Raw genomic sequence first — 25,135 nt, forward strand, 5'->3', positions numbered from 1 at the left:
CCTTCGAGCCTGTTCTTAGGCATCATACATACCCAATTCACAAGACGGTCGGTACTCTGCGTTTTTGATATTGAGAAATTGTTATTTTTCCTTGTTTGTTTTTACCTTAGTAAGAGTGAGTTTGCATTCATTCTAGTAGTTGGCTTATTGCTGGTAAGTCATTTTCTGTGGCACTTGTAATAATCATTTTGAATGGTGGCGCCTCTGTGTTGTGAGTCTTTCATTTGAGTTCAGACTTAATTTGTGAGGGACACTGTGAGGGTTTGTAGTACAGTATAGGCATGTTAGACTGCCAGGACCAATTCAGCGATGAAGACGGTAACTCAATAGCCAATTGTGAGTAACTGCATTAAGCCGTTTCCACCTAACAGTTCAGTTTGCTCAAGTACTTGTTTCTTACAATTCATTCACCGCTGAGGCGAGTCAAGAAAGTGTAAAACTGTAACACACACATAAAATGTGTACACGACGAAGTGTGATTACGCTAGTATTGCTAACGTTAGCGAGTTAATGCGCTAATCGCTATCATAAACGCTGATCGTTTACAATTGCAAAATCTTTCAAATGTAACTTCACGGTGAACAAACCCCACTCATTAATAATGTTGTATACATTTACGTAATACAAACGTCCAGGCTGTGCTTGGCTTTGAACACGTAACTGCAGTCCATCTTTGCGAGATTTTTCGTACAACATAAAACAGGAAGTGTCTCACGCAACAACATCCAGTGCACCTTTCGCAATTACTTAAAACTGCTTTCCATAATAAAGCAGTTTCTGTAACAGAAAACAAATGATATATGGCTCTTCAGGAGCCAGAATAATGGAACTGTGTCAAGGCATATAAAGGTATTCTGCAGCATCTGATAGTTTGAATTGTTCAATTTAAATGTGCCATGGAAATGAGCATGATGTGTCTCATGACACATGGGATCAGAGTGTACAGTGTGATTGACATTTGACCAAAACAGCCCTAATCAGAAAAGCATGGACCAAAGTGCAATGATTTGAAATGATCTTTTTCGGTTTACTGTGACCCAAAGACAAAGGATGAGGCAAGTGGACACATACGATGGAATCTTAGATTACGGATGCAGACATTGAGGGGGATAAACCAAGCTTATCCTATTACAGCGTCCTCACTTGATATAGTTCAGCCAGTAAAAATGATTGACAAATAAGCGATCATGTTTTAAAGGCGCGACTAGAAGGACAGCAGCTGTCCTTTTGAAAAATAGATTAGCAACTTGAGCCAAAACCACTTTGCTAATGTCTGTCTTTTATGTGACGGCGGGTGGACATGACAACTGACACTCTGCCCTGCCGACATCTTAACAAATTGATGCCTCTAAAGACCCATGCAACATTATAAGCCTCAGTCATTTGCTATCGGAGCATCTTGTTCATTTCTACCTCAAAATACTGCCCCAAAGGCTCTTCCATTCTTCCCCTCTCATCCTACAAGATCCTCAAAGGAACTTGCTGTGCTACTTATGCACCTACCAAATTATAAACAAAAATCCATGTGTAATTCGTTTGCACAAAATAGATGAACCTCAAATTTCCAATCATTGTGCAAATCTTATTTTTTGTCTTTCTCTTCCACCTCGGACGTGTCGCCACGCTACTTCTCATGGATCAACACGTTTTACAAATATAACCATTTGAAGAAACGTCATTCTGAGAATGGTGGCTTTGTTAAACAAACGCTATTTTTCAGCTTTCCACTGTCTTTGATTGGACAACCTCAGCATGAATAGCGAAACAATGAATAAAGGGACTAAGATTGTTTGGTCAAGTTGAATCGATTACACCTCGCACTGTGGAAAATGATCCGTAGACATTTACTGAAGATTCCATCCTGCATGTCTCAGTAAATTTGAACTACAATCTCTCGTTGTACTCTGCAGGGTTTATGGATTTTGGCAGGGAAATAATGACTATGGTCCAAATCCCCTGTTATGCAGAATGTTTTTATAAACATTTTGGGGCTTTGTCTGGAAACCATTTACATGGCAAACTAGTTCCATATTGTGTTTGACACCATAATACGGTTCAATTGCAAGTCCTGACAGAGGTTTAGACGGCAGCATATGGCCTCCAGGGTCTCCTTGGTGAGGGATTGGCCTTTGTTTATTAGTTCTTAGTGAAGTCTAAAGTTGCATTAATGTCAGGACCAAAACTCTTTCCCACACAGTTGAGGACAATAACAAGCAGGTGCTAATTTCTGTCAGGTCCTGATCTCACTCGTATCCTTGCATGCGCAAATCAGCCAAACTAATATGCATAACTCTGCACGCTGTATGTATTCACAGAAGTTTGACCATTTTTGGTTCACTTCGTAGGATTATCCAAAGTGCTCATAGTGGAAGTTTTTGTAACTGACAATACAGAAGTCTTTGTAATGATCCACATTTCCATGGTTAAAGGAAAATGCTGATTAAAATAAATTACAGATACTTTAACTTAAATTTTTCTCAACTATCTAATGAAGAGATCTAAGTTTGACTGACTTACAGGAAAAATATGGAACCATCGTGCTAGCAACGAGGAGCACAGAGAAGGAGCTGTGTGCACATCTGGCTGTGTGCCGAGACAAAAGCGAATGATTAACGTGATCATATCATAGTGGGTATTCAGATCGTGAATAAAAGTATGTGATGGGCCCTCATATGGCTTGTTATGTTGGCACAGAACTCGATTGTGCGCCACAATGTCCGGTGGCGGCTGCTGCACTTCCAAGTTCCGCTTTTTTCATTACCCCTTGCCTTTAAAAACATATTACTTCATTCCGGGCATGTGTAAACGCAGTACATAAATATAAACAATAACACATTGTTCGGAAAAGTCCAGCAGTGTGGCATTACTCACTTTCGTCAAATGATATACAAAAGACAGTTTTCCTAGTAGATAAACACACGGTTTCTTTCTCCAAAAAGCGTTGGAAACTATAGTTGCATATCGCAGCATTTATGCAGGTCTGTGGAAATTGGTGTCAATTGAGAGCATCTCAGAAAGACCAAGAAAAATAATTGTGAATTACCATTTGGTTGCGTAAACATACCATTAAAAACCCTTTGCATGAATACTGAATGCCAGCTGAGTGGAATCCCCAGGAGTTCATATTAGTGGATGACAGCTGAGCTCAGCTCCCATGTTGCTGTGATTGGAAGCTGTTTTGAGACCCCTGATGTTATAATACTCCTCTCTGGTGCCCAAAGTGGGGAGCGTCCGTGTCACCCAAATCCGCATATCAACTGAGGCATTCATTTCCTTAAATTTAGACCCACTGTGCGGCTTTTACGAGCATGTCAAGTTTGAAAGTGATTTATTACTATGTTGTCTTGTCATGCTAAAAGCTACGACTGTTTATATTTGCAACGCAGTGGCTAAACGATGCACTCATGCTCTGTGATATCAGCTCCCAGAGAAGCTGAAATCCTGTGTCAGTAACATTATCTGCAGAAGCTTTCTCCCTGATCTCATAGCCAAAGCCTCTGGGGAATCTCCAGACTATTAGCCCCTTATCCCTTCTTCCTTATCTCAGAAGCCTTTAACAGCATTAGCTGTTTTGAGGGCAACGCACTTCTCCAATGTGTCGCTGCATTACATTCGCAGCGCACAGGCATAGTAGAAGTGCCCCAGAAATGGGGTCCATGTCACTGAGGTGTGGCAATGATGGATGCTCCCCTGCTGGCCCTCACAGACTTGCTATCATGTCAGCAACTCTCTAATGCTTGAGCTGGCAGGCGTATTGGATTACACAGCTTGGACATCCCGCTATGTGTAGGGTCTTGGAGTCGAGATGTTTTATTAGTATTCGACTCCCAGAGGTGGCTGAGAGCGGGTAGGAGGGGGAAGTTCAACCGAAAAAAATATTTGGGGGGACAGGGGTGATGGAGAGGGAGTAAGCCAAATATTCCGCTTGGGAGCGTCTGGCATGCGCAGTCTTTCAGTGAGGATATCACAGATTGCTGATATTGGCTCATAGTAACACAAACCACTGCTATAATGAGTGATGATTGAGCAAAATGTGTCCATATTTACAGCTGTGAAAGGCAATTCCATAAGGTGAGAGGTTATGTTTTGATTAGTATTCATTTGTTAGCAGGCAAAGTAAAAAAACAGAAAATCAATTACCGTATTTTCTGCACTATAAGGCACACTAAGAAGCATTCAATATTTTCAAATGCCTTGAAAAAATGCCTTATAATCCGATGCACCTTATATATGGATCAGCATTCTGATTTCTTGGACGAAGTATTTTAAATGTTCTGTAAAGTGCTTTGTTACAGATTCAGTGGTTGTGAAAGCTCTATATAAATAAAGCTGTATTGTACTATATTGCCTCTAGCGTAGCTCCATCTAGTGGATGCATAACGCAACCGCAGACACTGTTGTAGCTTCTATTATGTGCCTTATAATACGGTGTGCCCGATATATGAAAATAGTTTTAAAATGGGCCATTCATTGAAGGTGCGCCTTATACCCCAAAGCGCCTTATAGTGAGGAAAATACGGTACTTGGTATTGTTTTGTGCTCAGGCCAAAACCATATCTAATACAAAAAACAATTTTCAAACATCTTGTACGTTGTCGTTAGGATATTATATATTTTTGGGTCATGGTAAATTACTTGTGGACTCTACACCGTAGATTTCGTTCCGCATTACCCTGTGAATACTTTCAATTGGTGATTGATCATCTAAGTCCCCTTTGTAACAAACTTGGTATTCTGGGTGACGTAATGTATTCTTGTTTAATCCTGTCAACTACCATATATGCCAATTAATGACTTTGTAGTTCCACAGCCCACACTTGTCCTGAAACATGTGCGATGAAAAGCAAGTGTACATATCTGAATTGTGATACCATACGGCAGTGTTTCTCAAATAGTAGGGCGAGGCTCCGTCAAGGGGGGCGCGTTTGACCTTGGGAAACATGCTTTTTAATTTTTTTACTGTCCTAAAATAACGTGCAGTTGCACCTCCAGTACGTTAGGAGGCAGTGGCGCTCTCATTGACAGAGTTTGCGCAGGCTAAGGGAGGAAATAAGACGAGGCGTATGTGGCACTTGTCTTCACTGTCTTCTCTCTAAATCAAAATGAAGTCATTCACGGCAACAGCAATACTCTTCCACCCACAGTAGCTCTGACTACAGCTGCTGTGTTCGGCGATGGCTTCTGTCAGCAGCAGTTGGAAAATCTGCCGCTTGTTGACCGTGGCTTTCATGGTTGCCCCAGCAGTATCTTTATGTGCACATAATGTTGGAGTGAGTGTCCCATTTCCAAATCCTCTCGTTGAAACCCTTTCAAGAGAATATGATATGGAGATACCCAAAACGGGGAACAACTGGCCATTCCTCAACACAATAAATAAATTTTGAGATAATTTAGGAGTGTGTCAGACATTGAAGAGAGGGCTTCCTCTTTCACTTTAATTTCTTCCTCTCTCTCTTCAAGTTCATCCCAGAGATCTTTGATGGCGCTAAGGTGGGGTCTCCAGGCCAAGCTCTTCAATACCAAATGAATTCCAGCCGAATTTGGTGACTGTTGGCAAATGCTTGAGAACATTTAGCTGCTATTAACACAAACACAGTTTAAGTAAGTAAGAAATGGTGCGCAACCGTACAGTATTTGCTGAAAGCTACTATACTGGCAGGAAAAAAAATAAAAAATAACTGCAACAGAATTCTGTTACGGACAAGAAAGCCTTTCTTGTTCTTTAAAATAAACCACAAATCCACCTTTTCCTCAATATGTGAAGAGTGAAAAGCAAATGTAGGACCCTTGCTTGTCCATTACGCAGTCCCTTTATGGACCGAGGAGGCCTAGCAAATGGTATTCCGTTTTGGCAGTGGTGCCGAAACTGTTCTTTCAAATTTATGGATAATAGAGCAAGGAACTGAATTCAAATCTCAATCTCAAATGCACGTCTTTATTCTGGGCTGCATTTTACAGCGAATTTACTATATGTGACAAATGCAAGTGTTGTGTTATGGCAGGTGACACCAAATTTTTGTGCACCTTTCCTATGGCACTCCAATGACGAGGCTTTTATATTGTGTCCCATACAGTCATGGAAGGAATTGCCGGTTCTCGATGACAGGCAAGTTGCCACAGGTTATCACCCCGATGTGTGGATGCACTGGAGGGCATGCGAATAAACGTACGCCCGCAGTGTGAGGCGTCCAGGGAACACTTGTCAACCACAACTGAGGGATCTAACGCAGTCATCCTCCGGTGTTGAAATAACACTGGCATGTAACAAGGACCCAACGCTGACCATTTGCAAATAGCTTGCAAACATTGCTGCTGTAAATGTATACTCGGAGACGTGGCAGCTGTCTCGCACTATTTGACTCCGGGCATGTCACATGTACATACGCCATGTGATGACATTTCTGACAACAATGATGAGAAGTGACAAGTATGTGTGACGGGGTCTAATTTGGAACTTCGCCAGACTTGACACAAGCTTTCAACGTGTCACTGACTTGTGCTTCAACATTGTCTGTGTGGTACTTCTCCAAATATTGAAACTCCCAGCCGCATGCCAGTTACAACTCAATAATTTCCCACAGACACACACTAATGTGGTTCCTATTGGTCACTACAGTCGCTGTGTGTCATGACGTAGGCCTGACGCCTGTTGAGCCAACGAAGCTTAAACACAAGACATGTCGCATTTACATTCACACGTCTTTTTCTCTCATCCTTTAACAAACAAGCATGAATAGAAAACAATACCAGCCAACAGGTCCGGTGCCACCCTTGGCTGTGGTGCAAGGACAGCAGGACTATGTCATCGATCTGGTTCTGCTTAACTCATTCAGTACTAGCCAATTCTGGACTAAGTCTGAAAAGACGTTTAAAAACGTCTTTGGGAGTGAACGAGTTATTGACCATACCAGCCCATTGGTCAGGAAAGGACGGTTAATTGTGCAGCTGTTTCCTCTCAGGCGATAAGCAGCCTTGGTTCCAAATTTTTGTTCTTCTGAGTCTCCAATTTCAGTACAGGGTGTCGAGACACTGTTAATCTCGTGTGTTGAACGTAGAAAATGCCTCCCCCCGCCTCTCTCTCGCTCCTCCTTCCAGCCTCTCGTGAGCCATCAGGCAGAGTGAGTGTGAGGCTTGCAGCAATACGTTGAGTGACAGCTTGAGCCGACACGCTGACACCGCCGTGATTTCGCCGGGGAGAAAAGCATTTGGAAGGTTGGAAAAAGAGAAATGTGTCCCCAGAGAGTCATCAGTCTCAGGCTTCTTTCATTGGCTTTCAAATGGAGCCAACTGGTTTTACACATCCACACCACACATTCAAGCGGCTCGCGAGGATTAGATTTACTGCCCGTGTCGATTCGAAGAGCAATTCATACCAGAGTGCTAATAGCATGACAGCCAGGGATCAAATATCCAAAGATCTTGCAAAGTATCAGTTTGCATGTAGCCTTTTCGCTTCTTAAGTCTTCAGCAGCAGCAGCAGCAGCAGAAGCTGATGCGTTTTTGTGCATGTGTTTGTGAGCATGTCAAGTGCTGTCCCATTACCCCCCTTGGTCAAGTTTCACGGCCTTTGGATTAGCAAGACACACTGCGTAAAAACTTTGAACACCCGTCTATCTTTCCTTTTCATACTTTTGAGGCCTTCCTTGCTCCTCTGAGATTGTTTTCTCTGAGCGGAACCCTCGGGAAGGCTATATCAACGTTCTTTACAGAATAACACCTCAAATTAGCTAAGGGCTGTTGGCAGACCCGAGTGTGACGAGTCGTGGCTTTGGAGCTGCATTAGTTTTTCAGGCTTGGGGTGGGCTGGTGGGGGATAAGATTCAGGGAAGCTGTTTAGGATTTGAGCTGTTTATTTGAACTGCCCTGCCATCTCAACAGTCAGCTGCCTCCCTGCTTTTTTGTTAAGGCTCGGAGATTAAGTTAGGATTGTGGAATTGTGGGGCGAACACAACTTGATATCCCCCTTTGGGCAGCGGCTGGTCGAGGTTTAGGTTACTGGAACAATGCAGCCTCTGTCCACGGCCTCCTATCCAGAGAGAACACGGGGCTCAGACAAGCTGGCTGGTGTCAGGCACGGCTCGAGGATTCCTCCATCACAAAAACCACACGGCACACTGACTGAGCAGAGTTTAGGGAAAACGCTTCCAAACGTGGCTTTCCGGATTAAATGCTCCAGCACAACCCCCCGGTCTCAATATGCTGACGGCTCCACAAAACATACAGCGTGTAAAGACACAACTGACTGTTTGCTTTTGGCTTGAAAGGCCCGCAAATGCAATCCCTTCTGGGATTTTCTTTTTTTTTTTTCCCCTACAAGTGTTTACAGTCAAGCCCGACAGTTGATGCTGAAACCCTGAAATCAAATAGCTCCCACCAGGAGCAGCTTAATCTCTAGCAGATGGTGACAGCCGGACGGACATTGATGAGTTTGGGCAGGCTTACGGAAGAAATGTGGCTTCACGCCAGGAAAGAAGTCAATGAAAAAAAAAGAAAAAGAAAAAGAAAGCACTATTTGCTTTAAAAAAAATGAACATCTTTCAACATTTACCTTTATGATCACTCAACACATGACAACTTATCTCCACCCATATCTCACTCCATCTTGAGAACACATCAAACACAGGAGGCAATGTTGCCCCTGTCGCCCTGGCAGCCCCTATCACAACTTCTAGCACTCCGGGTGTGTATGTAATAGTAGCCAGTGGAAATATAATGAAAAATGTGAGTTGAGGCAAATGTACAGAGCAGAAACACATGCAAAGGATCTGTGAAGTCCTGCTAACAAACCACCATCCTTGCTCTGCAGTTCTCTCTAATCCGCCCTGCGGCTCATCAGAGCTTTATTTCTATCCTGCATATTTATGAGAACCACAGAGAGCACGAGGAGAGGAGGGTGGGATGGCGAGGGGAAGAAAAGATAGCCCCTTTTCTTGTGGGAGCAATTAAATCCTTGCTTTCATCAATCCTGATCAGAGCCCTTGTGCTCTTTTCTCTCTCGGCTTCTTTGTCTCTTGAAAAGGGGGATGTTTACACTTTCACTTTCACAGCACTGTGACCCTCCTCCGGGTCCGCGGAGGCTGACGGGAAAACAGAAAAGGCTCTTTAATTCGACCTCTTCTTTAAAAGCTTTTCAAACGGAGATATCACTCAAGTGCATTTTGGTGCACTTTTCTCAGTGCCTGTTGGGGATTACGGTCAACGCGTTCATCATTTAATTATGTTTCTTGAGGCAGAAATCTCAACTGTGGAATACGGAAGCGGCAATTAAGTTCAACACTAAAGAGCATGGTTTCTGATAACCTAAGTGTATCATGCATTACTTGTTCGAGAGCGTATCGAGTATTTAGTATCGGAAAAAAGACCAATCTGAAACAAGTGCTATTGGACAGCTCTGGCACAGAAATTGATATTTATAAGTTATATTTATATCGTTCTGATCTGATCAACTACTGACCACTAGATATGAGTTTACGAGTTGTTTTATTGATTTTTTTGACTGTTCAGAACTCAAACTCAAAAATCCGGAACAGTTTTTTCTGTGACGAAGCCCTGACATCTTTCAGCAAGACCCAAATACTCCTGACTGAAGTGGCATCACGAGGCAACAGCGCTCACTTTTTACCAACGTAAGATGAAAAATCAGGAGGGCAGTAATTGGTAAATGGCTGGGGGCTGAAGACCTTGACAAGGGGAAAAAGACAAACACGGACACACGCATGACAGATTAGGACTGAACGTTGGATCACTGGAGACCAGAAGTCCGACTGTTATGTACGCACACACTCATGTGCATACACGTGTGAGCCACCATGAGGTCTCATTAAGGAGGTCTTGCTCTCTTTCCCTCTTTGGCAATGTCACCTCTGCCGCGGGGACTTAAGACTGACACAGGCATAATTGGCCTGAACACACCAACAACGAGCACTGGGAATGCCTGCCTCTCGAAGAGTGGCGTGTGTGCATGAGCGCGTGTGCATGTGTGTCGTGTTCTGACCCTGTTAATGCGGCACAGTTGGCAGGAGAGTGGCTGACGTCGCTTTGGATCAATGGTCACTGGTGATGCTGATGGGGAGGATTTCTCTTGGGGCCAGGGGAGACGTACTTTCCATTTGTACAATTCCACATGCCTTTCTTCCATCACACACCGTGCATCTCCATCACCTAAAATTGTCACCCTTCCATATATTGGCCTTTTTCCATGAGAGTCGAAGGAAAATCGTTCTGCATCTCTCAAGAGAATACTGCACAGTTTGGATTGGCAATTTAACAATGTGGTAATTAATGTCTTTTGGAGTTTGAACTTTACAACGGTGTCCAACTGCCTCATTATGAAAGGCGCATCTCATGTTTGTAGCTGAATAACCAGACGATTAGACACGTCTCAGTGTGAGCAGTGGAAGTCTCCCAACTACATTACTATTACTACTACTATTAAGAATAATAGTCCTTCCATCCATCCATTTTCTGACCTCATCAGGGTCGCGGGGCTTGCTAGACCCGATCCCAGCTGTCTGCGGGCAGTAGATGGGGTACACCCTGAATTGGTTGTCAGCCAATCGCAGGGCACACAAAGACAAACAACCATCCACACTCACACGGAGGGACAATTTAGAGCAGTGGTGGGCAAACTACGGCCCGCGGGCCGAATCCGGCCCGTTGGTCTTTTTAATCCGGCCCGCCGAAGGTTGGTCCACAATTAAGGTTCGATGTGAATGATTGCATTCATTTCAATTGGACTTGTAATGACAGGCATTTCACCGCCAGGTGGCGCATTGACTTGAAGTTGCAGAACACGGGGGGGGGGGGGCGGGGCAATCTTTTCGACCACCTAGTACACCTCTGTATCGCTCTACTTCTACTGGTCTGATCACAACCCATCTGCAGCGATGCACAGGCTAAAATAGGTCATCAACAACACTTTTGTCATTTAAAAAAAGTATATTAATACCGTACTTTCATGCTTTTGTTCTGTTCATGTTTTATATGGACTGTCAACAAATGCAGTTTTTTTTTAATGTACCATAGCTCGTGCTGACCTGGCCCTTCTGTCAAATTTTAAAAGTCAATGCGGCCCCCGAGCCAAAAAGTTTGCCCACCCCTGATTTAGAGTGTTTTATTAACCTGCCATGCATGTTTTTGGAACGTGGGAGGAAAACGGAGTACATGGAGAAAACCCACGCAGGCACGGGGAGAACATGCAAACTCCACACAGGAAGGCCGAAGCCGGAATCGAACCCTGCACCTCTGCACTGTGAGGCCAACACGCGAACCAATCGATCACTGGGCTGCACTAATAATAATAATAATAATAATAATAATAAACATAGCGCTCAATCTGTCAATAAAAAAAATCAACATTAAGAAAAGTTTAGATAATCTTTAATAGTCCCACAATGACGAAAGATGCATTCTTTCAGCAGCAATAATGGATATAAGACATAAAAAAAAATAGCATGCAAGAGAAAACAAGAAATACATTGCACAAAAGAAACCTCAATTATTGTCCAAGCAAAACTATCCAATCTCTTCAGCTATATTATGATGCAACTTTATCATCAATCATGCTCATGTACGTGAAAAAGTGTCCATTGGATGTATGCTACACAACGTAATGTAGCACGTTCTTCAATTTTTTATTATTATTATTTTTTTTGTGATGGCGTCCGAGGAGGCAGCCGTCGGCAAGTGCTCTTAAAGAGCCTTGCTTTTTGTTGTTTTCTTTGTTGTTTTTGTGTTTTGTTTTGTCACATGGTGTTTGTTATTACGACCTAATGTGGACTGTTTTCAGCATTTTTTTGGGCCGCGACATTCGTCAAAGGAGAAGAATCTGTGCTTGGTGGTTGCGCCTTCTCTGCAGCACGCGTGTACCAGCACTGATTTTGAGAATGTCGGTGCCATTTGACTGTCGGTGCCTCGACAGCCCTGGCCGTTTTTTTGCGCCTGTAATGGGCAGCATTTTTCACAGCCCCGTTTTGTTCAGCGGAAAGGTCGGTGCTGTTGGACAGTGCGCACTGGGTGGATGGATGGATGGTTTGTGGTGCCGACGATGAGAAGAAAGGAGTGTCATCGCAGATGCGTATGTGGAACTGGGAGTCGCCGCTTGGAATTGAAGCCGATTTACATGAAACAGGAGATATGAGCCAATCTCTTTTTTCGTCAATGGGCTACAGCTTCTTGTTTGCTTTCAAACTTTGCTTGTAGCAGACGTGTGCACATTTTCAGCATGATGTCTCTGATCCACTGGTGAAAAGACACTTTGATCCTCTCCTCTTTTATCTATAACTGCTTCAAACAACAAAGTGTCTGCAGAAAAAGTGGTTAAGATTGCATGACTGTCTGTGTCTTACGTGTTGTGTTGTATTATTTTGTCATTTTATGTTAACTGTTCTGTTGATGGCGGCGCGGGTACCCGCAGCGGCTCCTCTCTCTCCCGTGGTTGCACTGTGATTGAGAGGAAAGAAATTTCATCTGTGCTGTATGTTGCACATAGAGCATATTTGACAGTAAAGTTGACTTATGAGACTTTTTTTTTTTTGCTCATTAAAAAAGTAAAAAAAAAGCAGTCTTGCCACTTAGTTGTACGTCAACAACTTCACTAGCTTCTTAAATAGTCATACAGTGGTACAGCACAAAAAATGTGACCAAATGTAGCTCCTAAATTGGAAAAACTCACTAGTTGGGGCAATTGTAATGTAAGGCATCACTTTACTTGCATAGTGCAAACGCTTCTAACAAGTTTTACTTGACCTAGAACAACCCAAAAAGTATGCGAGAGATTTGTCCTTGTATATACCGTACAGTTGCTGCCCATTCAAGCCTAACTAGCAAGCAAATAAGACGAGAGACACGGCGGGGGGTGGGGGGGAAGAATAAGGCCTTTGACTTTGATCTCTGGAGTGCAGCCCATTTAAATGTTTGTGTTTGAGATGTAGACCTTTAATTTCAACCTGATGGATTCCAGGCTCTTTGGGTTTACCGTGGCATGTCGGAAATAGAGAATGTTTACACAGACTCCCTTGCAGCTCTGCTGGTGCTGAAATAAATGCATTAAGATGGATGGATTTAGTTAGTCTCTAACCTCTGGGCTTGGGGGAACACACTCTGAATGACCTCTTTGTACTGCTGAAGGCCACAGGCAAAGCGCAACAGACTCGCTCTGCATGCCGCCCTAAACGGAATCTTCTGTCAACAAATTTCAGTCAAGTGGACAACAATGAGACCTCCGGCTTCAAATTTAGCAGATGACTGAACAGAGTGGCCGTGTAACAACAGGGCAGTTTGCTTTCCACTTTCCGAAAAATCGTGCACCTTGAGGAAGATACAACAAGATACATCAACGAGCAACATAATTTCCTTCAACTGAATATTTTTGCTTTCTTTCGACATCTCGGCTGAGCTTTTTCTGAGCTGATTCTTTCACGTCAGGGTTCTAATTTCCTGTCTGGTTGAGGGTGCAAAGCCAGTTTTTAAACTGGATGTTCTTCTTGAGGATGCGACATCCTCAACTTTTATCTAGACTTGGGACTGGCAATGGCTGGCTATTGGGGAATCTGCCCTGCAGCATAGCATCTGCACGAAAGGCTACACTACCAGTGCAAATGCATGTGGAAAGAAATCTCTATAGATACAGTGTGAAATGACTAAAAGACGAATAGAAATAAAATGCAACGCAAATATCCAGTGGGTAAATAAATAGCGTTCAAAATATCAGGCAGTACTGTACAAGCCGTTTTTAACAAGTGCAATCATGCGATAACATCCATCCACTTTCTGATCCGCTTTATCCTCACAAGGGTCACGGGGCGTGCTGGAGCCTATCCCAGCTGTCTTCGGGCAGTCGGCGGGGGAGGGACACCCTGAACCGGTTGCCAGCCAATCGCAGGGCTCATGCACAACAAACTAAAATAAATACGACCTACATGGAAGTCATATGAAAGAACCACGATCCCATCAGAGATTACTGAGCGCTATCCCATCTATCGCTTTCTCATTCTTGTACACGACGAGCTTCATTCGAAACTTTCTCAATAGAAAAATTACCATGGGATAACTTTTGTTCTGAATTGCTGCAGTCGAAACACAACTGAAGTTCTGGTCCAGTTGCGGCAAGAGGAATGCTTTGTTCCGACTGTTAGATATGTAAAATAGAGGAGGCGGTGACCTCCTGGTGACCTCCAAGCCCGAGGCGGGGGAGGGGGGGTAAAAAGAGATTGTCCTTGACTGCAGCCATCCCTCAGAAGGCCCAAAAGGCAAATGGTAGCCAGGTCATCTTTCCACTGCACATCAGGTCAAGTTCCACGAACAGCGCTGACTTCTTGACACCCATACCGCACAGGTCAGCGTGAGGTCGGCGTGAGGGGAGTGAATGGGGGAGGGAGGGGGGGCGATAAAGCGACACTAGAGCTGTGAAAGGCCAACCTTCTCTTTCCAGTCAACCGAATGCCTTCCAGAGGCGGCGAGGTGATTTTCAGTGTGATTGCTGCTCTCTATATCACTTGAGATTACAGCAGGTGGCTGCCCAGGCATGAAGTACACACAGCTCCATCACCCACCTCACTCTCATGAAACAGAGAGAATGACGAGGCGCTTGCGTGTAAAAGAGAGAGAGAGAGAGAGAGAAAGAGAGAGACGCACACACACACACACACACACACACACACACACACACACACACACACACACACACACACACACACGAGCCTTCAACACCCAAGCAATATACTCGCAGGCCATTTTGCAGCCTGCAGAGCTCTCCATGACAATCCAGGGAGCTCTTCAGCTCTGATATCTGCCACATAAGTTCACCCCTGATTTTCTCTTTTGGCTATTTTTTTTTTTCTTTAAACAATGCCATCAGAGCTGCAAATTACACCTTCCACATCGCACATTACTCTCTCCCCTGGTGACAGTAGCACTCAAGCCCGACACACTTCACCGACGGCACTCTTCACGCTGGCGTCGCCGCTGCGACACTCGCTTCATTTTCGCATTAACGCCAGTAAAGCGCTGTGAAATCAGTTTTGTGCTGTGGGTGGAGGTGGAGATGTGGGTGGGGAGGAATCACTACACCGTGTGTACGCTGCGCCAAACTCGTGCCATAGACACAGCTGCGAGACCTTGCAAAAAGACGTCTTTGTAACCTAAAATTGCATGATGAAATAATCGCGTGGCATGCGGTCTTGTGTGGCAAATGATTCTTGTAGCTATATTGTGTACACGTGTTGGAAGATTGTAACATTCCAGGAAACCTGCATGAGAATTAAATGTTAATTTATGGAAATTCATGGAAATATATGGACATTTGGCAGGGAATTAAATGACGATAGCAAAATTGCAGGTTAATCTGCAGCATAACAGGGAACTTTTTATTTCTCATGTCTAACTTTATATTACCGTCGGGAGCGGCGAAAATGAGGGAAAGAGTTCCGAGTATAATCCGGTGCAATTGTAAATCACAGCAATCTACAACAAAAAAAATAAAGTCTACGAAGCACATTGTGTAATGCCGAGAAGAAGGTATTATCCTAATCTTACTACTCAGGCTGAACTCAAAACAAACGCTGCCGAGTGAGCCTTGTGACGCCTCCTGATGGATGGGAAAATGACCAGGTGATCACATTCAGTCTTGCAGTTTCTCGGAAACCGCTTAAATTGTTTCATGGATCTGTCAGCAGGCTTGTGTGGTCACAAGCTGTGCTTTTGTGTCGCCACCGGCATCTGTATACAGCACGTCAATCCCTGGATAGTGTTCTCGGCAGGAGACAGACATCTTTAAAAATTATGGAGTTGTTTTTTTTCTCCCCCTGCCCTGACCAGAGGCAAACGTCTTGTAGAGCAAAAGTATCAGATGAACATGCAAGAGTACACCTGCAGAGATATTGACAGCCATGCTAATTAGAGCTTACATTTAATGACTCTTAGTTAATGAAATCCGTTGAAATCCATTCCTGGGTACAATGAAGCAAGAGTGATTAGGGTGAGGGAGAGAGTGAGGTGCCGTGGGGGTTTATTGTCATTTGAAAAATGCAGTTTAGGACGACGGCAAAAGACAATAATACTTATTTAGATGGATGAAAAACATTCTCATAGTCTGAGGCTATGAAAATAACAGATGAGGGATACGATTTGAAACCGGTGAGGATGGCGTTTGATGAAATTATTTTTATAATTCCATTAAAATTACACTTGTGCAAGGGTTGTTTGGGGTCTGTACTTTGTTCAAAGAGGGCAGTTGAGAGATGAGCTCAAATGAAAAGGTTGTAACAAAGATAATCCTCTGTTTTTGGTTGACATACTTTACCGGCTATTGTTTTTGTTTTGTGGGCATTTGTATTATTTTTTTTTTGAAAGGCAAATTTTTGTATTGAGCATAACCATCAGCATGAAACAAATGAAGACTACTTGTATTGGCCTGCAGCCAAACACTGACATTCATTGTCTACCAAATGAGCCCCAAACTAGTATTTTTCATCGGAATTTGTTGTTTGTGCTGTGATTTACATCCTTTGAATTGATGGTAATCCCTTCCAACAAAAACCCTCCCAACCTTTTTAATCCCAACACCATAAAAATACCGACGGTACCCCCCCCCCCCCCCTTCTCTTTGCACCTGGATTCTTTTACTCGCTTGATGCAAAATGGCGTTAACATATGGACGGGCTGGCGATGATTAAAAGGGGACGTTTAAATGGAAATAGGGGCCAAGAGAGTGGGGAAACGAGCACACAGCAGAAAATACTTGGATTTTGTGTACTGTTTCCCCTGGTCAGGTCCTTTCATAGAAAGGGAAAGAGGGTGGCCCTCTGTTGATTTAAGCTGCACAAAGGAGACCCTAATCCTTTCAAGGCAACCAAATCAGTCTATGGAGAAGCACGTTCAAAAGGAAGCCTCCCTGTCAAAGCCAGTGAGACACCCACCCCAATGAAAGCCACAAATCAATCCCCGGAGGGAATCAAAGGCCAAAATGTGGGAAATGAGTCGGTGCTGAGGAAAAACGCAGGAGAATAAGGTCCGATAGAGGGGGTGGTACGAGGACACATTAGCGGCGACCGGCCCACTTTCTGCCACGGCCGTAAAGGGGTCATGACCCTCGTATTGAAGTGTCCCCTTCGGCCCTACCCCCCATCCACCACCACATTAAACAGGAATGTCCATTCACGAGGGGACACCTCCATTAGCCCTGAGCCAGAGAAAATGAGTCTGCCTTTAACAGCAAATTAGTGACTTGATAATGAGGTCACATGTGGTGTTAGCACACCCAGGCCATAAATAGAAGTCATTCCCGCCCTTGTTTTATACCTTGAGAACAACTTTCACGACTCACATAGCACACATCTTTGAACATTTGCCATACCTTGGACGCGGCTCCAAAAAAAAAAAAAAAATCTCATTGGAACACTGTTATATATCATACTGGATGTACAACAAGACAAAATTCTCGGATACAAATTGTGCCAACAGTTGCCTGTGTATGTGCTATTAAATGACAATTATAAATAACCATGAAGTTGTCACGATGCTGCGACAATGCAATGCCAATGTAAAAAAAACAAACAAACAAGAAAGACACCTGGGCTCCACTAATAAATCCAGACATTGCTTCAGAACAATATACAAATCAAATAAAAACTTGCATACCTTTAAGTGCAGCTGTGCTGAAAAATTTCTCGGAGCTGGCATCAGAGACCTAGAAAACAAAAAAAACAGAAAATATATATCATATTACAGAGCATCTAGTGAATTAATAAAACAAAGCCTGATATTGTTATTCTTTCAACAACAACCAACAAAGGCACAGGGTACATTTGATGTTTTTGTATTCTGTGACATACATGACCAACCAGGCTGTACTGTAATTTTTTTCAATGGCAGCACGAACGTCACCACATAGTTACGGTTCTGAGTAATACAATTCAATTAGAAAAGGTTAGACATTATCGAAGATTGCATTCAGGCTCACAAAGGAAGTGTCCAAACCTTGCCGTGCCACAATTTTGTCAAAAATACAGATACAAATAACGTCAACAAAATCCAGTGGTCTACTGTATGCCGTTTTCAAACAGCACTTCGTTTTTACCCACGTGGTGGCGCTGTTGGTCCGCGACTCGACAGCCCAAAAGCCTTCGAGGCGCAGCACCGACCAACATTTTTACCGTCCCAATACAATCTGCGGGTATGGGATTTGAAGATAGATAATAAAAGAAAGCAAGGTTTCAACATCAAGTCGAAGATTGTAATGTGCTTCTACTGCGACTTTCTGCTGTCAAAGATGATTGCGGGTTTAAAGCGCCTGCTGGATTTGGTTAAAGACTCTTAAAAAGCAGGACAACACCCGATTAAAAGCTGCACATGAGGACAATATCACCACGTATATCCGAATTCATCAAAAAATATAAACTCACTCATTAACAAACATGCAAAGACACGGTCGTTGTTTTGAACAGGGGAGCGTTTCGAGTAATTGTTTTCAGGAATGCGCAGATTAGTCTGCGCGTCTTCGGTGAGTTCTACAAAAGAAAACGTACATGAAAGAACTAAAAATGAATGCCACATATTGCATCGGCACGAAATATATCTGTCCATTTTTAAAGAAATAAATACGCAGACAATAGTGCACCGAGCATGGAAGAAGAAGCGACCACCGTACCTTTAATGTGGCAATGAAAACAAGTACTTTTGCCAAATGCGACCTCGTTTCACATTCTGTGTTCGTGGTTTTTTTTTTAAATTGTATAATCCACACAACCGGCGACGAAGTCTATTCCGTTTGCATCGAGGACAGCCATGCGGAGGAAGCAAAAGGTGATGAAGAAGGATTCCCAAAAAAAGCCGTTCAGCGGTTGCGCCTTTTGGACAAAGGGAACCATGTGTCGCGGTGCCGTGAGCTTCTTTCTCTAGCGCACGACGAGTGAGAGAAACAAGATCCTTTTGGTCGATCAATGTGTTGTTTCCCACCTCCACTTATATTCTCCAGAATACCCAAAAGAGGTAAAGAACGGGTCCGGGAAGGGGGTGGGGTTGTGTGGGGGGTGCGAGAGAACCAATTCCAACGAGGCGCTCCAACAGTGAGCTGTGGTTCACAAACGAAGACTGCTTATTTTCTCGCTGTTTTCAGCTTCGCGGTGGGTGTCTGTCGTGGATTTCCGTGGTCGTTGCACACGCCTCTCCTAACCCGATCCAAAGCAACCACACAAACTCTCATTCATCCGGCGACTGGCTGCTCGAAAGCTGCCTCGCTGCTGTTGGTGTTGCCTTCACTGTCTGTCGGGTCCACCCACTTCCTGATCTAAAGAAGCCTCATTGCAGAGTAACAGATCACGTCTTTTACCTTTTACGTCAAACTGCGCGCAAAAATAAACAACGACGACGAGAAAATAAAAAAATACCCCGACGTGAGACACAAGAGCACGGCTTCACTGCGAGCAAGAGCGGTGAGCAAGTGGAGAGACTGGAAGAAAAAATAAGAAGGGGAGGGGAGAGCCCGGGCAGAAAGATATGCTTTCTTCCACTGTAGCCTGGGTGAGATGATGTCAGACACTAATGAATTCCCCAGAAGGGTGCCGCTGCTACCACGAGGGGAAGAAAAACAAAATGCTCCTTCATGAGCGCCGTGCACCTCTTTGCAGCCCACAGGCCATGTCTTCCAATTGGATCAAATCCCACGACGCAGGCCTGAAGGGAGGTCAACTGTTAATATAAAAAGCACTTAAGGTCATCCAGCCTTCAATGTGCGCTTTGAGTGCTCCCTGCGCCCACCCTGACAAGGCTTACACTATAACCTCACAAACTGCTACTTAACTACAGTGTTTATAATTACGTGATAACTTTACAAAAGCCGAGAGGGATTTAAAGAAAATTCTATGTTTATTTGCTCGGAGTCAACTTTGGAACAGAGCCATGCCAGAGGTGGCAGAGCTCAGCAGTTGGCCACAGGGGCCCACTTTAGTAATGTTTCCACAAAGCAGTGCAGTTTGATTCAGTATGCTGGTTCGAGTCTCCCCTCCCCAACCAGTTTTTTTTTTTTGGTCTCCAATATAAGCTTGAGCAAGATGTTTAGAGTCATGTACCATACCATACACAAGTATAATGTGGACAGGTGTTTCAACTTGCTTCCAAACTGCCAGATATACAGAATAATTTACAGTGCCCCTCATGGGGTTAAAAAAAAAGGTGCAATGCTTGGACAGGTGGACTGAGGGAGCGCTGCCGAGGGCTGCATGGTATTTAAAAAAAAAATCACGATTGTGATAATGGCCCACACAATGTGCATATCGCCAAGACGTGCAATATGTTTCATATGGAATTGTGTACTTTTATCTGACTTTTAGCAATCAGATTGCAACTTTAAATGTGCATTGCCATCCAGTTGGTGAGCAGTATCTCAAACGTTATATTTAATTCGCCATGAATACATTAAGCTTGCTTATTTTTCTGCATGGGAAAAAATGAATTTCTTTAACCCTTTCATGCACCAATAATGATAACCTGTAACCTGATAACATGATAACCTGTCCACTGTAGTAATGCGTTCCCTGAAAGGGTTAACTAGATCATAAAAAAATTGAATTTCTTCAGGTCCATATTAAATATTGTTGTAATATCGAATCATTATATTCAACACTCATATCACACATTGCATGTTTTTCCAATACTGTGCAGCCCGAGCATTGACAGTGCAAGGATGCCTTGATTCGCCCTGCGAGCTGACAACTCACGCTACGCCCCTGCTGGTAAATTAAGCCAATCATGACAGATATGCATCAATCAGATCCATCCATCTATTTTCCAGCCCTTGTTCTCATTAGAGTTATGGGAGAGCTGGAGCCTATACCAACTAAATTTGCACCAGAGGTGGGCTACGCCATTGACTGCTTGCCAGCCAACCATTAACATTCAATTTGCACCTATGAACAATTTACGCTCTAAAATTTGCTGGGTTAAAAATAACCCAAATTGGACATTGTTGGCTAGTTTATACCCAGCACAAATGGGTTGAGGATTTGACCCAGCAAGTTTTTGATCCAACAGAGTGTAAAAATTACCTATATGAGTTGAAGCTACAAAAAAATGGGTTAGCGGGTGATTCGTATAGCTGTTGTTAAAAACAAGACTAATTTTACGACCAACATTTTTTAAAATAAGAAGAGGCAACCTTTCCCAGTCAGGGATCAGCACAGCAAGTCACTCACTTGATCTATATGGCACCGTTTTACATTGAATGCCCTTCCTGAGGCAATGTACCCATTTGAAACAATTCCGGTGTCCAACGCCAGCTGTGTTACCCATCCAGCCGCCACATTTCAATTCAAATTTCAACTCACAACGAAAAACTCTGTCCAAAATGGAGATGCTTTCTAGTCAAAATCTACATCCGGTGAGTTAGACCAGGGATGTCAAACTCATTTGACATTGTGGGCCACATGCGGACTCGGTAGATGTCAAGTGGGCCGAACCATTAACATTATACCATACTGTGCTATGAATCACCAAAATATCATCTCTTTCCTTTGTTTTGGTCTCAAGAAGCATTGATTGGCACTTTCATATCATTTGCTGCGTTGGGTCTATCTCGGTGACAGACTGAGACTGCTGTTTTCTTCCCCGATCAAAAAATGTTGTCTTCTACTGTGATCCAAACAGTGTGCCCCCTAGCGGATAATCCACGAATTGCATTTTATTTGAAATATTCATTCTGTCTTTAATGCCTTTTTTTTTCACTTTTAAATGATCCCGCGTGCCAGATCGAAACTATTTGCGGGCCGGCTCCGGCCCGTGGGCCGTATGTTTGACACCCCCGAGTTAGACCAACAACCAAGAGTTTTTACTCTTTTAGAGTCTACAATTGGAGGAAGCCAAAGTGCTCAGAGAAAATCAGCATAAGCATGGGAAGAACACCAAAATGCCACATAGGAGGGCAGGTTTGAACCCAAAAGCTCAGAACTGTGAAGCAGAAGTGCAAACCAATAGCACACCTTCACTCCAATAACACTTAGCAAAGCATGGCCACTTTTGAGTTTCTTTTTGGTGAGTGGATTGATGTGTTACACAGCGCTGGGCAAACCTCTACAGGGGTTGCCTTTGAAGAGATCACATGACCATTTCTGTTGAAATATTCTTAATGTAATCTTTACGTGAGCATGAACGCCACTTTTCCTTAATGAAATCCCAAACAAAGCTGGACAGTCTGACGTAAGCCTCTTAATGGTGCAAACCCCTTGCACCAATAGCTTGTCTAATGAGTCTTAACCCGCTGGCAGGGAGGTCAATGAATGGACAATGGAGTCACACTGCAAAGTCTTTTCCCTGCCAACTCAGCTCCGGCGACAAGAGTGCGGAAAAGAGATTTTCGCTCATAAGTGAGATGCTATTCCAAGCCTTGCTAAGATGAAACAAGAGAGAGCACTTGGGCTGGAACTGGCTTGATGAACATGAAGTCATGGGAAATGGGCTGAACGCGGCCCAACCAAACAAATCCTGAAACAGCGGAGGCGACACATTTCTCTAAAATTGCAGTCAGCTGCTCAGGCTTTAGCGTATGGATATGCACTCTCATGTGGGTCTTTGTGGATGACACAGAACAAAGAATGTTAAGTACCAACCACAGGCAGTAAGGTCTGGCCTCGGGTGGCTAGTTAAAGTCCAGCCATTTGGTTTAGCTTTGGGGGGGGGGGGGGGGGGGGGGGGGGGGAGAGAACCGGACCACGGAGAACCTTTAAACTGCATGACCTCGTGTTTGTTACATTATGACATCACCAGATGTGGTATACTGTACACGTGCTTGTGTACTTTACATTTTTGTTTCAGAGATGCAAAGAATGAAGTCATCTTGCCCTTGTACTGTCGGTCCTGGTAAAAAGATAAATGCCATCTTTTGGTGGAACAGCATGTTAGCTCATGCACAAATAATAGAAATGTAATTTAATTGACACAGTTTCTGTGCTTAGAATGTGAAAAACAAAAAACAGAACCAAAAATGATGATTTGGCCCCAAGCACATGACATGGATGGTTTCTAAAATGTATTTCCATAACTTCATCAGCCAGAAAAAGTTGACCAGTCCAGCAGCAGCAACAATGAATGAGCTGCTGTTCTTTATTTGAAACGCTTATAAGATTTGAGTGCAACCACCAGTCCGTGATTACAGCCACACTGCCAAACAATCAGCGTTCAGATTCCCAACTGCGCATTATTTTTAATTCCAATGAAATTCCGACAGTGATCAGCACAATACGCGTCCTCGACATACTTACTTTCAAAAAAAATAATAATCTGCGAATGAAACATAATGTCTTGATAGATTCAATGTGTCTCACTACTTATTGTCAGGTCACATGCCATCTGACGTCGGCTCCTGACATTTTGTCATATTTTGTTCCTTTTTTTTGGGGATGCTGAAATAAGCAGCTTGTTCATCCTCCCCTTCACAAACAACCGAGGTTTAGTTTCACAGGTCCTGGATTACAATCACAGGGGGACACTTTATGAGTTTTTCTGCCATTACATCAAATGCGCCCTCATTTGAAATATTACTGATAAGTGTAACATGAGTGCGCAGCACTGCACGCGATCTTAGATGTTAAAAGCTCTTATTGCATTTGTCGGGTGACTCTGGGCTTGCTACAGTGCCCCTTTTACACAGCCGGCAACCCTCTATTTAACAATTTATTGAGCAGGCAACCATAATTTCTGTCCGGGCATCCATCCATCCATTTTCTGATCCGTGTATCGTCACAAGGGTCGCAGGGTGTGTTGGAGCCTAGCCCAGCTGTTTTCGGGCAATAGGCGGGGTATACCCTGAACTGGTTGCCAGCCAATCACAGGGCACACATAGACGAAAAACCATTTGCGCTGACAATCACACCCTAGAGATAATTTAGAGTGTTCCATCCACCTGCCATGCATGTTTTGGAATGTGGGAGGAAACCGGAGTACCCGGAGAAAACCCACACAGGCACGGGGAGAACATGCAAAATCCACACGGGGAGCGCGTACAAATTCCACACAAGAAGGCCGAAACCGGAATCAAACCCTGCACCTCTGCACTGTGAGGCGGACGTGCTAACAGGTGCTGCCCCATCATTTCTAAACCAAGTGAATCTCCTCATTCGAATTACCCGATACTTATGAACAATAATGCGTTTCAAAAAATCGAAATAAATAGCATTGCCAAAGTTTGTACACTCATTCGATGCAACTCTGAATGGAAACATTAGCACAGATGTTAGTGCTACAACACCACAAATTCGTGGCACAAGTGGAAGACAAAACGAAAAACAAAACAACAACTTAATTGAGACATATTGTGCATCCCCCCCCCCCCCCCCCCCGCAGCTCAAATTATGTCTTCATGTGTCTGTGATGTGCTTTCAACAAGATAGCTAAAGCATTTTTTTTTAATAGCATAGTACTCGTCCTGAGGAAATAGGCTTGTTTTGAGGGGCTGCTCTGTCTCTTGCAGTGAAAAAGACCTCATATCCTGCTCCACACACTGCTGGGCCAATCGGGAGTTCAGCTTTCATTACAATAGCAACATGTGGGCTGGATCTTGCAGGCACGGTCTTGCTGATGTTGAATCATTCTTGTACAACACAGAACACAGAACTCAGCAGTGAGTGTTCGCAGCGGCTAGCTGCTTGTGTCTGCTCGCCGAAACAGAGTCCAGAGTGTGGAAGAACAGAATTTAAATAGAGTGTAAGTGGTGCATGGACAAATTGCCAACCACAAATCATCTCTGTCCCGCGCCACAGCGTTGACATCACAGACAAATTAATGAAATGTGTGAAGCAAGCTAACACTATGAGCTAACAGTCATCGCCGCGTTCGTCATAACTCTTTATGCGAACGCACACTCACATATTGATGTTTAATCAACACTGAATGATACCGGGTTAAGATTAGTGGGTATTCCAGACTTGGCTGGTGACCAGTTCTGGTTGTGGTCCGCCTCTTGCCTAAAGTCAGCTGCAGCTCTCCGGCAGCCCAATGAGGACATAGAAAATCGGTTGCGATTTTTTAAAATTTTTTGGAGGGGAGTTAATTTAGCCGATGCAGAAATTCAAAATTTGGGCAATCAGCCCAAATCACATATCTGATCAAATTCAAGTATTGTATTATGTAACTAGTACAATTACAGGAT

General features: G+C 43.7%; 1 protein-coding gene across 10 annotated transcripts in view; it reads right to left on the bottom strand.

Moving 5' to 3' along the window:
* The window catches only part of auts2a (activator of transcription and developmental regulator AUTS2 a), a 300,321-nt gene that overhangs the window by 20,511 nt on the left and 254,675 nt on the right, over positions 1–25,135 (bottom strand). For all 10 annotated transcript variants that reach the window (XM_086130426.1, XM_086130424.1, XM_086130429.1 and 7 more), the window contains one exon: positions 17,638–17,686. In XM_086130426.1, coding sequence (XP_085986552.1) covers positions 17,638–17,686 — 49 coding nt within the window. The remainder of the gene's footprint in view (positions 1–17,637; positions 17,687–25,135) is intronic.

This window comes from Hippocampus guttulatus, chromosome 15 (genome assembly GCF_054856545.1).
Source record: "Hippocampus guttulatus isolate MCC_2025c chromosome 15, RoL_Hgut_1.0, whole genome shotgun sequence".
In the NCBI taxonomy this organism is placed as follows: Eukaryota; Metazoa; Chordata; class Actinopteri; order Syngnathiformes; family Syngnathidae; genus Hippocampus; species Hippocampus guttulatus.